The 15,453-nt window shown below is 38.1% G+C and overlaps 1 protein-coding gene across 1 annotated transcript in view; it reads left to right on the forward strand.

Annotated features, from left to right (window-relative positions):
• The window catches only part of NBAS (NBAS subunit of NRZ tethering complex), a 272,797-nt gene that overhangs the window by 87,990 nt on the left and 169,354 nt on the right, over window positions 1-15,453 (forward strand). Inside the window, exons 22-23 of the mRNA XM_033124755.1 lie at window positions 8,093-8,176; window positions 13,856-14,009. Of these exons, the coding sequence (XP_032980646.1) occupies window positions 8,093-8,176; window positions 13,856-14,009 (238 nt within the window). The remainder of the gene's footprint in view (window positions 1-8,092; window positions 8,177-13,855; window positions 14,010-15,453) is intronic.

Genomic DNA, 15,453 nt, shown 5'->3' on the forward strand with positions numbered 1-15,453 from the left:
GAGAATGCCAGAGGATCTGTTCCTACTGATAATTAAATCATTTATTCATTCAGTAAGTAGATGATAATTTTTGAGCCCATGTAGTAGTTTACTTTACCTGTAATTTGTTATTGTAATATATAACTTATGGGGTATTTGAGGATTAAATGCATTAATGCAATAAATTTAGTTACATTTATTTATTTGTACTAAATAAATGCTGTACTGCTGGGCATATAACACTACTAGGAGTTGCAATGGATGCAAAGGAGTATTTACTAGAAAGGAATATACACTTTTTGTGGGGAGGCAAATTATTTACTAGCAACTTAAGAAAATAATAGATAAGAACTCCAGAAAGCATAGGAAAAATATACCATCTATATATTACTATAAGGTTAAATAGTAAATGCCAGATGAATTGCCCAGTTAAAAGTCGTGAGGATTTAGAACAGGAAGAAAGCAGTCTGGCTTGCAGTGGTCACAGCAATCTGTGAGAAGTGGTGATTTGAGTTACAGAAGGTGGTATTCAGATAGGTAGGCTATCTGAGACTACTGACTCTGGAACCAGACTACCTGCGTTCAATTCCCAGCGGTAGCTGCAGCTTTTTGGTTGTGTGACTTGGGACAAGTTACTAAACATTTCTGTACCTTTGTTTCCTCTACGGTAAAATGGGAAATATTGGTTATCTCTCAGGACTGCTGGCTCTGTGTGTGTGTGTGTGTAAAATGTATGTGTATTATATACGAGGGGTGCCCCAAAAATGTATACACATGACTTGTATTCATCTTTTGTCATTGGTATATATTATTATAATTTTAATACCGTTTTTTCCTTTCTTAAAATGTGTGTACATTTTTTTGGCACCCTCTGTATCTATTATACATAAATTGCTTGGAATTTTATATTTGTGCTCTATGTAAGTGTCAGCCATAGACTGGCCACAGTTGGATAGCTCTACAATAGTGTGTGAAATGCTCATTCCACTTAGGCCTAGAAGTAGGACTCTGCAGGGATTGTGACAAGGAGGCCGTCAGTCTTCCTGTGGCTTGGGGTCTGCATAGGCAGTACTTGTGCTGTTTTATTCGGTGATCTGAGTAAAAAGGAGATAAAAAATATTCTTCCTTTCCTCTCTAAACCTTTTGTTCGAATTCCATGAGCACTACCTTATATAGTGTCAGGGCTTATAATGCCGATACAGTTTATGGCCATTTGGTACATTTCATTAGTTTTGTAGTTGATAAATTCAGATGTCAAGTACTTTTATCTTTGTCCTGGAAGCTTTTTCTGATTTAATTAATAGACCAAAGGAAGTTTGTCAGGTTCTGGTTGTCTTTAAGTAATATGAAATAAGGGCCTCGGTTATTAATTTCTCTACTGGTTCTGGGTCAGTCTCAGTAACAGAGAACAGGAGTCCAATTGACTGGATTTCTCTCACATTACTTCTTTCGGTCGTTGTGGGCATGTAGCTGTGGGCCTCCCCAGTGTGAGGAAAGTCCTCACCTACCCTTAGCTGACTGTGAGCTCAGATCTTTCAGCACCAGCGTATTTAATATGTATTCTCTCTCTCTGAATGGAATACTAGCAACCCTGAGTCTATAGTTTAGTTAATTACCACGCACAAAACTTGTAATTCACCAATTTTAAGTTGAGCCCCTATTTTCCATAAGTAAAATATTGTAAATATAAAAATCATCACAAAAAAAAAAAATGCTCTTTTAAATATTTGTTACGTATATGACACCAAATGCTGAATGTAGAAGTTATTACATAAATATTTTGATTGGGGAATTTTTTTATGTTGTTCATTTTAGCTTATTACCGTGTTTCTCCGAAAATAAGACCTAGCTGGACAATCAGCTCTAATGCATCTTTTGGAGCAAAAATTAATATAAGACCCAGTGTTATATTATATTATAAAGACCCAGTCTTACATTACGTAAAACCTGGTAAAATAAGACCAGGTCGTGTATTAGTTTTTACTCCAAAAGACGCATTAGAGCTGATTGTCAGGCTAGGTCTTATTTTCAGGGAAACACAGTATTGTTAAAGTATAGGCCATTGAAATTTTGTTTGAGGATGCCTTTTTACCCCTCGTAACTTTTCTTGTAGCAAGCATAGCTTTTCTTTTTGTTCTGACTACTTAAAGTGTCTCTTCTTCAAAATTGGGACCGTCTATTCAAGGGGCAAATAGCAGTGCTGGTGATGTGGGGGGCGATTTGCACGTCACTGACGTCTCCATCCATCTGTTGCCCCTTGTTTTGTTCACATTGAACACCTTTGTGAACAGCAGCCTTTCTCAGTTACTTAACTTTTCTGAAAAATTCTGTGGTTCTCCACTGTAGTTTGTGGCTGTCTCTTAAATTTTAATGATTTTACAAACTTGTTCTCCTCAGAAATAATCAAATCATCCTTTGCTCATGGTTAAAAATTTATTTTCAAACTTGGTTTTCAGCATTTGGCAGAGAGAGTATGCCTTGTGGAAATTGTTATTTATTTCAAGCTCATAAATCAGCTCATCACATTTTCTTATTACTGTTTATTGCATTGGCCAGGTGCCATATACTTAGGAGGGTGTCAGCCGAGTTTACTGCAGTTGTTAAGTATTTTTAAATATACTCATTGATGCGATTATTAATATAGTGCTACTATTTATCATAAAGTAGATTTTGAAATGTCAACCAGTCACGTGTTTCTTGAATTTCACTACCCATGAAAGACCTTGCTGGTGTTGATGGTAACGATGCTTTGTATGATGGTTTAACATTTAACGATATACCAGGCTTTGTATGTACTAATTAATTTGATCCTGCCCAAATCCAAATGAGGTTACAATTACTATTATCCCTATGTTACCAATAAAGAAATTGAGACACAGGCACTTCTCAAAGTTACAGGGCAATGCAGGGTGGAGTCATAGTTCTAACAGAGGTTAGACTTCTAAGAGCATGCTCTTAATTATGATGGGTTAGAATTCAAGAAAATAGTTGCTCATCTCTTCATTTTGGGCAGGTAATATTACAATTTGTGTTAAGTAGATGGAGCAGCTGGGTCCCAGAAATTAAGCTAGTGGTGGGGGAAGGAGAATTTAAGGCCTAGACTCGTGGTATTTTCAGTCTTGCCTCTTTTACACACTGCTAACATCCGAGAATACTGGTTTCAGGATGTCTTATTAGGCTCTGCTCTATTTTCTAAGTAATTTATTAGTGAAATTGAAATTCCATTGGTGCAGAAGAGAACTCTGAGTGATGACTTTAGATAAATTTTTCCAGTTTGGCTTTCTGAGTGGTAACTAGCTTTTTGATTGGTTTCCCATTGAGTTTCAGATCAGTGTGACTTGTTCAGCAGTGGTAACCATAGTGCAGTTACACATGCAGACCCAAATTACTATTATTTTTTTGTCCTTGATTTATGGGACATTTTCTTCTATGCTAAATAATAGAAGTAAATATAACTCCACATATTAGGACCAGTGCCGAAAAGGTGGCAATTATTAGTAATTCACTGTCTATTTAGCTCTTTGTTTCCAAGGCATAGAACACAAATAAAAGAACTTTTTGTAAGGTTATTCTTGGTAAAATTTCTTTGAAATAAAACATTTACGTTTAGTGTGAGAAATAATTGGTGAGAGAATAGTTGAACATAATAGAACTTGTTACATTCATTCCTTTCCTGCTGACAGATAAATGTTCCCTTCAAATGAAACCAGCAAAGTTTATTGTTTGCAATAAAACAAAGAACAGGGTTCTAATATAAAGAATCCTAAAATTAAGTAAAAACAGTCATTATTTTGTAAAGAGATAACTTAAGTTTACCATGTACTTCCCTTTTTTTAGTGGGGATGATGCATTTAAATTTTAAAACTTCCCCTGCAAAGTGGAAATAATAGAAGAAAAAGATGAAATAAAGTATGTCAATGTTGTTTTGCATTTATAGAACTTTAGAGTCAAAGTGTAAGTTTTGCAACCAACCAAACTTTCTACAACTATTTAGAAGGAAGCGGTATGTTTTATAGGTTTTTTTTTTTTTTTTTTGCACCACATTTTCACCTTACCCATGTAGTGATTCACTTACATGACTAATATTTTTGTTGTGAACATGCTAATGGAAAAAGTTTTCTCTGAATTTCATTAAGCATTCTGTTTTTCTGCTTACCTTATGAATAAGTAGCTAAAATTTGGGTGTTTTATAGAAGGTAATGACAGAACTAACCAATTATTTTGACATGTAAAGGAAGGTGAGATGTATGTAGGGAAATACATATTCTGAAATCTTTTTTCCTCTGTGAAGTATAATGACATGTCCAGCTCTCTAGGTTATAGATGTGTACCCTTACTAGGAGAGCTGGCCCTTCCCTCAGTTTAATAATCTCTAGTAGGGAGGCATTCTTGTTCTCCTCATACTACAGATTCCATATCAGTGTACATCCTGGACACTCCTGTTGTTTTATGAACAAACTGTCCCCTTTCATTGCTCTATTTCAACTTTGAATTTTTGTGATACTCATGAGATCACTTAAAAATATTTGTATGCTGTCAATTAATTAGTTCAGTTGACACATTATTATTTCAGTCTACTAAATGCCAGGCACTATTTCAGGTGCAGAGGATATGGCAATAGACAAAACAAACAAAAATTCTGCTCTCAAGGAATTTGTATTCTGGCTGGGAATGGGGTCCTATTTGTTTCTTAAATGCTGCCATTTGAAGCATGATAAAGAACTTATGGTATTTTTTACAGCAAGCATTTTAAACTCCTAAAATTTAAAGTAATTTGTTCTGTAAAAACATCCTGTAAGGAAATGAAAGAAAACTTTTTGTTTTTATACACCAGGTGTGCCAAACAAATGTATACACATTTTAAGAGATGTAATCTATGTATTACTTTTTGAAGTTTAATTGAATTACAGTAGCAATGGCGTTTGCTCAAAAGATGGTGTTAATCAAACGAATGCTACCGTCACCATGCCATAGGCAGGGCGGTCAAAGAAAATGGCGGGAGCACGGTTGTTGTTCGAGAAGCGCAAGACCATTTTGAAGTGGTATTTGAAATTCGAGAACGTTGTGAAAGTACAATGATAATGGAGGGGTGAGTCTGCAACAGAACTTCCAACATGCCTAACAATTGCACGCATTTGTGATAAGTTTGAGGCGCATGGTACTGTGTGTGATGTGCACAGGGGAAGATCTGGGAAGCCTCGCACAGCAGCAGGTCAAGCAGTAGTTCCCGTAATCAGAGGTGTCTGGACGCTGATGGGAAACACTTTGAACACCTCTTGTAATTGCAGAAGTCAAATGTGACTTGTATTCATCTTTTGTTATCGGTATATATTGAGTATTACAATTTAATACAATTTTCCTTTCTTAAAATGTGTATACATTTTCTTGACACCCCCTGGATTAGTGATCAGACCTAAGGTCAAGCCATATTTTGTAGAAGTTAAGTTTCATGAGACTAGTAACCTACTGGTGTTGACATTGATTTTATGTCCTAATTTAAATGTATCCTTTCAATATGTATGTAAACGGTCCTTATTGGGTTGTCTGAATTAAATTTTGGGAAGGCTCAAATTGCCTTTTACCTGCTACTTACAGATCTAACCTGGTGGCTCTTGTGTACGAAGCAGAGGAATGCTGGAAATGAGGATGGATTTGTGGTTGGGGGTTGGACTGTAGTCCCCGTGTCCTTGTTAGAGGCAGTATGGTATGCCAGCTAAAAGTGTCAGCTTTGGATTCTGTCTGGTTGTGTTTAAAGCCTACCTCTGTCATTTATTAGCTTTATGAGGAGAGGCAAGCTTTCTCATTGTAATATGAGGAAGGCAGTGTCACCTACTACATTAGATTGGTAGGACTGAAAGGTATTGTACATTAAAAGCTGTTTATCCTGTTTGGTCCACAGTAAGAGATCAGTAAAGGTTAAAGATTATTATCGTTTCTGATCATTGCTGATGTACTGCTAGTAATACTTTTCTTATTACAGCTGACCCTTGAACAACGTGGGGGTTAGAGCACAGACAAAAACCTGTATACAACTACTTTGGGCCCTCTGCAAACTCTGTCAGTGGTGATCAGCAGCATTTAGAAATATTCATGTGTGCTGTGCCTTGAAAGTGCAGCAAAAACATTTGATTCACCTAGGACTCTTCAGGCTTACCTTTTGGAGTGGGTCTCTGTGTGGAACTTGTATTTAATATGTTGTTTTGATAAAAATGGGTATGCTTTCTTACCCATTTCTGTTCAGTGAAGCTTAACAAAGTTTTACAACTTTCTAGTCTTTAAATATCAAATAGGTATTATTTTGCTGAGGGTCCCGTGGTATTGCTTATCTTTTTAGTAATAACCCTTGTACCTAATACGTTCTTTGTATGGAAAATACAAATCTCAACTTGTGATACTGTTTTCCAAAATTCTTTCAGAAAACATTTTGAGTAGCTTATCGAACCGTGTCTAATTAGAAAAGGTAGTGATAGTTTGCTAGGTTTATTGTTTTTCTTTTCTCAATTTGTTGCTATAATTTATTCTTGTGTTGGAAGAGTGAGCATTACCATTATTGTATCCAAATGTTCTGTTTTACTTTTCATTTTCATGGTCTATGATAAAATATTAGTTATTGACAAGGAAGAAAATAAAATAGTTTTTCACTTGGTGACAAATGAGGTATTCATTTGCCGCGATTATGGCATTCATTCTAAATAATCATCTGTATGATTCAGAAATTTAAAAATGTGAACTCAAATGCCTAAAAAATGTATCTGGTGTATAGTTTGCTAGGATATCACATGCTAGAGAAAAAGTGGGTAAAATGCTGTTTTTTAAAATAGTGTATAATAAATTTCTTATTGTCTATATCTGATGGGGAATGGTGACTTTGGCTAGTTCCCACCAATAACAGGGAGATGGGATCCAGCACTGCCCTTTCCCAGATTTTCAGCTTCCCGCTTGTACTTCAATCCCACCAGTGGTCTCCTGTTACCTCTGTCACCTTTTATATCAGGACTAATTTCTTCGTCAACATAATTGTCAAACATTTATGAAACGTTTCTTGTGCAAGGCATGTTTTATAACCTAGTAGGATAAGAGAGTACAAAACATAACCTAATAAAATCCAAAAGTGCAATTCTTTCTCTGGGGCTATGATACAATTTAGGAAAATGCCACTATCGATACTCAGAAATATGAGAGAAAAATGTTTTATTGAACTGTAAAAGCAAGGTAATTGAAATTTGTGTTTTAATTTTTTTCCTTATTCTTAATTCAGAATGTTTCAGTTGGTTTCATGGATTCTTGGGATGTTAGAGCTAAAGGGGACCTTAGAAATATTGAAGTGCTTCACCTTAGAAAGTCACATGTCAGACTGCATATCTAGTTAAAAGCCAGCTGTGTTTGTTTTCTTTGCATCCCAATTCATGGCACATTGCTCTGCTGTATTACCATACTGTTTTTACCTCACTTTTCCTTTTAAATTTATTCTTAATTTATCCAGTTAGGCCTTTGCCTCTTTTAGATTGTCCTATTACGTTTTAGTGATACTTTTAACCTGCGAAGTATTTCTTCACTCTGCTGTTACCTGTCTTCTGTGTATGCGCTGTGCAATATGGTAGCCATTAGTCTCACCACTGTTTAAATCTTAATTGAAATGAGTTAAAATTAAAGTTCTCTTTCTTAGTATCAGTAGCTACGTTTAAAGTGATTTATACCTGTACATGTATCTAGTGGTTACTTCCTATGACCATAGGAAGTTAGATTGTAAGCTTTTTGAGGGCAAGGGACCATATATGTTGGTACTGAGAACGTGAAATATGGGGTCTTGATAAGTGTTTTAGAATATGTGAATGAACACATACCCATACCGTCCTTTAGTTCCTTGCCAGATTTGTTTCTTTTGAATTCTCTTTTTCGACAGTTTTATGACAGAAGAGAAATCAGCAATTTGGTATTTCCCATTCATTTACATGTTGTACTGTGTATGTATCATGCACCACTTAATGGACCGTAAACAGGAATTTGGAGATTTATGGTTATAGGGATACTTTTTGCTACCCGTTCTTTGTGTAGCCAGTCATTGAGGTAATGTGTATTTTAAATGCTTATGTACTTTTTTTTTTAATTTAAGTTATAATGGTGACTCCTTGCTGATCATTCCTTGGCATGAACGTAAACACCGAAATAAAGACTGGTGCGAAGCGTTGGAGTGCAGGTAAGAATGAGCCAGCACCTGGGCATTCCCTTCTCTGTGGGTGGGTGAGTGGAAGGCCCTGTGAATCACCTACTTGACGGCGGTCCTGGATTTAGGGAGTTTGCAGTTTGTTAAAAAACTTGACTTTAATCAGTTAAGTTAAAAAATTTTTTTAATGGAAAAATATTAAATGCTGCAAAGGAATTATTCTAAAAATGATCCTTATACAACTCTTTTTCACTTTGAGGTATTCCCGTTTAGTCTTTGACATATGCAGATATGTTGTTTCATAGATGTTATTATGGTATGCATGCACTTTTGCCTTTGATTCAGTTTTAATTTTCACTTTTATAAGATTTAACCTGGGAAAGCCTCAGAATGTGCAGGCATCAGGTACTGCAGAAGAGGATAGGAGAGTCAGGTAAATTCTCCTTCACTGTCGTCTCTCCTTCCATAGTTTTCCTATATGAGAGCAGAGGTTTATTTTTTAGACTCAAGAAATGAGCCAGAGAGCCTCTAGAGCCCTGGACGTGAGGCACGGCCCAGGGTGGGGATGGAGTGATGCGGTTGGAAATCGGGGTATTTACTGAAAATGTATATCCTGAATGTTGAAGCTCTGGTTCCTTCCCCCTTCCTGCTGCTAGAATGCAGGCCTGTTCACCAAGCAGAAGTTTGGAGAGTTCTTTTCGGGAGAAATGGAATAGCCTGTGAGGAGAGGCCCCTGGATACTGAGATCTAGTCCCAGGAGATTAGTTCACTCTCAGGTGACAGTGAATCCAACACATGAACACGTCCTGCCACACCTACAGAGCTTCCTGGACATCTGGGGATTGACTCCAGCAGGCAGAGCGAATGGACAGGAAAGGCAAAACAGACAAAATAGAACTGAAAGACAGAGACTAGGCAAAAAGAAGGAAACTTCAAAAGTTATGGTTAATATTACTCGGGAGATAAGAGATGACACTGTTTTTGTGAAACAGCAGTAAGATTTTATAAAACACAAAAAATGAATTAAAAGAACTTGAGAAATTAAAAAATTTGATAGGTATATGAAAATTAGAAGAGTTGGAAGATAAAAAGCAAAGAAGTTTACTAAATTAGAGTAAAAGTGTAGAGCTAGATGATAAGAGAAGATAAATAAACAAGTCTAATATTCAAATTACAGACATTCTAGTGATAGCATAGATAATAAAGGGGAGAAAGTTATACAAAATAATTCAAGACTATTTCTTAGAATTAAAAGTTATGAGTTTTCAGACTGAAATTCCCACTACACTACAGCATACTACTATGACTTCCCAGAATATTGGGGATGCAGTTTTCAAAAGAGAAAAATATGTTACATAAAATGAATTGGGAATCAGAATGACCACAGACATCTCCAGAACAACACTAGAAGCTAGAAGACAATGCAGTAATCCATTCAAACTTTTGAGGCCAAGTACTTTGTGATCTAGATTTTTATGTCTAGCTACAGTCATTAATCAAGTAGGAGGTTAGTCATGAAAGGTCTCATAAAATTTACCATCCATGTACATCTCATTTCAGGAAGCCATTGTAAGATGTTTTCTTAAAATGAGGGAGTAAATCAAGAAAAGAGAAAACCATTGGATTCAGAACGGGGCTCTAACACAGGCAGTGGCAGAGGGAAGGCTGGGATGACAGACAGCTGTGCTGTGGTCAGGGCGAGAGCCACCAGTACAGACTGGACTGGGGGTCGGTTGGGCCTGGATGGCTTCAAGAGCCTGGTCTCTTGGAAAAATTTTAAAAATGGAACTGATTTATTTGGTCATTGGATATATCTGATATATTTGATCATTTGGTAAAGACTTTTATATTTTGCTATTGATAGATCTTTTAGACAATTTGGGGAAAAATAGCAATGGATGCATGTAAGTCAATGGGAGGGATGAGAGGACTACAGGCAGTTATTAGCTCTAGAAAATAAAATGTGGTTCAAGAGGAGGAATAGTTATACCACTCGGCCCAGGAGAAGATAATATTCACATAATCACAATAATGTAATAATTAGTGGTTTAATGCACACTGTGATATATCCATGATGGGAGGATGAGGTATAGGGTTGGTGGATGGTTATGGTTTAAGACAACCAAATAACATGTAAAGTAGATAAATCAGGAAACAGTCACAAACGCATGCTGTTTAGACATGTGGAGGAAAAACCACGAAGAAAGCGGAAAGGCTTGATCATGACGTAGAAGAGGCAAGGCTGGTGGCCGTGGGGATGTGTCTGGGATTGCTGGCGTTTTATTTGATGAGTCCTTTCTTGCTTTTGCATTTTTAAAACCGTCTGTCTGTACGATCTGCCTGATAAATGATAAATGAAAGCCCTAACTGGTAGTGTGATCATTGCAGGTGGAATCTGGAAGCTCCCTTTATGTCAGTGGTGATGTTGGCCCCTCCCCTTAACTTTGTGTCTTGTGTTTCCGTGTCTCAGTTAACGGAATCTTTAAGTCTTAGTTACCCTTTTTCACTCCAGTGAGTTTTAGTGTAATAGCAACTGAATGCCCTGCTGAGCTTTAGCTATCATTTGCTTTAAAGAAATTATGTTTCACATTTAGTTTTTATATATTATCAGAGTTGTATATATTTGCAAAGAGATTAAGGAGTTAAAGTTTTCTACAGAGCTCCTTTTTAAAAAAGCAAAAACCCAAAGCCATAGTCCTTTGTTCCCCGTCCTTTATGTCTTGCTCACCAGAAGCAACTACTTCCAATTCGTGTAGGTGATTGTTTTGGTGTTTACTCCCTATCTCTGAGTAACATAGTTGCATAGCTGCTTCTTGATTTTTGAGTTCTGGCTGTTATCTGGGCTTCCTAGGATGAAAGATTATGGTTTAGTTTATTTCTACTCCATGTACCCTGCTCTTCCTAGAGTGTTTATGACTCCCTACCCCCAACTCCCCTGTCAAAATCCTTTACTGGCATTTCAGTGGCATTTCAGGAGAAAGTAGAGCTTACTGAGTGGTAATTATTAGCCATATTTAACAGAATCCTTGCTGGTAATGAGAGTATAAATGGATTGAAAATGGTGGGAGGTTGATGCAGTGGATATGGTGGTAGGAAAGGTGACACTGTTGTGGTGACACTTCTGACTTAAGTGGGTCCTTTTGACACAGTAGCACTGGCAGAGCACCTGACCCACTCATCTCATCCCAGTTCTCCTTAGCTTGTGCCTTTTTGTCATTCTAACTAGTAGATGAAAGGCATGAGAGCATTTCTTCTCAGACCAAGCACAGCAAGCTAAAATGCAAGTGAAACTTGCTGTGCTGGATTCCTAAAACTATGAAAATGAAAAGCCAGGAAAAGTTGGACGGAGGAAGAGGTGCTTTTGAAGATGCCACAAAATTTCCCTGGTATACCATTTCTTGTTGCATACTTATTTAATCAGGTCTGTCCTCTGTGAGATTTAAGAATACCGTGTTTCCCCGAAAATAAGACCAGGTCTTATATTAAGTTTTGCTCCAAAAGACACATTAGGGCTTCTGTTCAGGGGATATCATCCTGAAAAATCATGCTAGGGCTGATTTTCCTGTAGGTCTTATTTTCGGGGGAAACACGGTTTAGAAGGATATAATCTGGGAGGGAAGATGCTGGTGCTGGGGATTGCAACGGGATGAGTGCTGAGGAGGAGCAGGGCGGGGCACTGGGAGCACGGACTCGGGAGAGTGCACTCCATAGGGGTCCGGGAAGGTTTTCCCAGGGAAGTGACGTGAACTTGAGGTTTGAAGGATGAACAGGAGTGAGTTCCGTGGAGGGTGAGTTTGGCAGATGAGAGGGGGGAGTGTTCTAAGCAGAGGGAGGAGCATGTTGGAAGGCTGAAGGCAAGGCCCCCTTCAAAGACTGAAAATAAGACATGTTTTGTTGACGTACACGGAAGCAAAGTGAGGTTGGCATCGGGGTGAGGAATATTTTAAGGCAGATTACAAACAATAAAAGTAGGCACAGGGGTGATAGAATCAGGTTTCTGTTGTTTAAAAGATAACTATGTTACACCGAGGATATCAGGAACTCAGTTTTGATTTTGTTGCATTTGCAGTGCCTCTGAAAACATCTGAAAAGCGTAAGGGAAGATATGGGAGCTTCTGACTAAAGTCTGGGTTAGGGTAAAAATGTGGTTGTGATGTGTGTGGTAATTGATATTTTCGAGTTGAAGAAGAGAGAGAAGAGAGCTGGACAAGTGTTTGGAAGCACTACTATTTAATGGCCCGCTAGAGGGGGCTATGCTAGCAAAGGTGACTGCAAAGGAATTGCCAGAAAGATGAGAGAACTCAGACAGTGTGGCATGCTGGAATGAACGAGAAGCATGTTTCTAGGAGAAAGTGGTTAAATTCTATCAAATGGTGCTGAGAGGGAAATAAGGATTGAAAATTATATCAAAGAAACTCAGAGTAGCTTGTGGGTATTTTCCCCTGCTGGACTAGGGCAGCTTTAAAGGGAAGATTTCAGGGGGAGTGATGTGACTTTTTCCACTACGGGGGAAAGTCACTGGTCGGAATGTGAATGGCAGTTGTGCACCTAGGTAAGTGGAGGACCAGCAGTTATAGCACAGGAGGTTGTCCCGGGCATGTGGATAACATGCCCAGGTGTTCATGGACTTTGTGTTGGGTCATGTGTTACAGCTATTAGTCATTCTAATAAAAATAATACCTGCACATACAAATCAGGCACCTGCTCTGTGCCAGATCGCATTCTCTGTATACTTTATGTTATTTTGAATAATCTTGCATACTGTTATTCCCTTTTTTAAATAGGAATAAAACCAATCTTAAACTACCTTTCATGTATTAATTTAGACAAGGGTTCACAGCTTTCAGTGATGGAATGGTGCTTCAGCTTCAGCTCTGACTCCAAAGCCCCGTTACCTTATAATAGTGACACTCATAGAACCTGTCATTCACTGCTGACTTTGGATCAGTGACTGTCCCTAACGGAACACAGCACTTTCCTATGTGTCTCTCTGAAATGTCTGAGTTTAAGTTAATTCTTTTTTTCTTTTTTTTTCAGCCTTTACCCATGGTCAGGATGATCCTTATAAAAACTCCTCGTGATTTGTGATCCCTGTGATACTATCCCTGTGTGTGTTCCTCTCGATGTTTCTCTTTCACTCCTGATGACCAGTGGTGTAGAGTAGTTCCGTGTTTTGCAAATGCCAGTGTAGTACTTACTATGTTGCTGACCCCTACTAAAGGTTAAAGGTGTACTATCAACATAAATAAGACAGAGTTCCTTTTATTTTTGTGAACATGGAGAACAAGGGTTTCTTAATTTATATTTGCATCAAAATTACCTGTGAGTGTTTTTCCTAAAGTAGGCCCAGCTGGTCATCACAGGAAATTCAGATTTAGTGGATCTTTGGCAGGCACCCAGCCATACGCATTTTGTGAAAGCTTCCCACCGTGATTTTCATTTTGTTTTTACTTAATTTGATCGATTTATGGCATAGTTGTTTTGATTTATTCTTCATTCTCATTTTTTTAAATTAGGAAAACTACTAGGAAAATAAATTAAGCACGCGAAAAATGTCCCATTTCTCTTGGAAGTGTGCATATACATATAGGAAAACGCATACACATATAGCCCCTGCCTCTGTAACCATCTTCACCCCTACTCTCTTTCACAAAATTATAATTTTTCCCAGTATTGCAATCAGTCGTTAATTGTTCCTTTTGTGCTTTACAGAATGGTGGTTGAGCCGAGTCTCCAGGATGAAAGCGAATTCTTGTACACGGCACAGCCTGAGTTGCTGAGGTACAAGACGGCCCAGCTTGCAGTAGAGAAGGTTATAGACTGGTATCAGACCCGAGCTGAAGAAATAGAGCATCACGCTCGGCAGGTGAGGGCCCATGACAGCTGCTGCTCCGCGATGCCCGCAGTGCTCCCGGGACCCTTAGGGTTCAGCGTGTGTGGCTGCCGACAGTGCTGTGGGGATCATGTGGATGGCGGGTGACAGATGAATGAATATTTCTTACTACTTTTGTACAAGTAAAGTTGTTCACAATTTTCCTTTACAATGTAAGCTGCAAAACATGGTCCATACTGTCCCAGATTTTCCACGGTTTTAATAGTTTAATACCATGTTAATCTGTAAGATTGTCGCAGCTCAGAAATGCTTGATTAGTTTCCTGTCCTATTGCAGTAATTGTTATTTTGCTTTTCAGGGACGCTGTCCAGGGCTTTGTCTCCAATGTTTTTCTGGAGTCTAAGTTGAATGTCCCTCAGTTTCCAGGTGCCTTTACTGAGATGCGTAACGGCGGCCTCAGAGATGGGCTGTGGAAGAGAGATGAGGATAGTGCTGGAGTTAGGATGTCTAAATGCTTATTTTGACTCTTCACTCACACCCCTGTGACTCTGGACCTGCTACCTACCTTTTCAGTACCTTGGTTTTTTCCTGGGTTAATTTTTATACCAGAGTCAATGAGAACAAAGAAAATACACAGGAGAGAACATTAAATATCCGGCTAATTGAATGCTCTACAAATGTAAGCAATAGTTGTCTTCATCTTAGGGAATAGAAACTGGCAATTCCAAGCCAAGAATGGCAGAACGCACTTAGAAATCACATTCAGGGTCTGCCCAGCGGATGGCTTTCTCTTTCTACTGCTGTCTTGGCTGTGGGCCCCTTGCCTGTCCTACTGTCAGCTTTTCATCTGCTGAGAAGGGTGATTCCAGAGTGTCTGATGGCCAGCAGTCCTGGGGGAAGGAGTACGTACCCCTGTGTTAAAATGTCCGTGTAGTGTATCTGGCACGCCCCTGTGTCTCCATTTGATAGTCTTCTTGAATTTCTGTTTAATCTAATTCCTATTTTCAGTATTCATAGAATTGAAGGTGAATTATTTGCGGGAACTGATGAGAATATTATAGATCAAACTTTTTGGGGAATGGCCAAGAATATTTATGATTGACTTTCCCAGGTTTTTGAAGATGACTAAGGATCATAGTGAAAAATATTTAAAATCTTAAGCTATCATGATGAAAAGAGTCTCTGGAGATCATGTAGTCTAATTTTTTATGTTGTTGGTAGATAAACTAAGGTCTACAGAAAGGAAAGTGAGCCACTTGTTCGGGGATGTACAGTGACAGAGCCAGACAAAATCCAGATCTCTGTATAATACGCATATTTCTTATAGAGCCCATATGAAAAATGAACAATTACACAGATCTTAATGGCTGAGAGCAAGATAAATTAAAGAAGGGGTTCTCAGACCCATAGTATCTTTTTTGTACTAAATGTTTTGTAATGCTTCCTTATTATCCTGATGGGAAAATCAGACATATCT

The sequence above is a fragment of the Rhinolophus ferrumequinum genome, chromosome 13 (assembly GCF_004115265.2).
Source record: "Rhinolophus ferrumequinum isolate MPI-CBG mRhiFer1 chromosome 13, mRhiFer1_v1.p, whole genome shotgun sequence".
Taxonomy (NCBI): Eukaryota; Metazoa; Chordata; class Mammalia; order Chiroptera; family Rhinolophidae; genus Rhinolophus; species Rhinolophus ferrumequinum.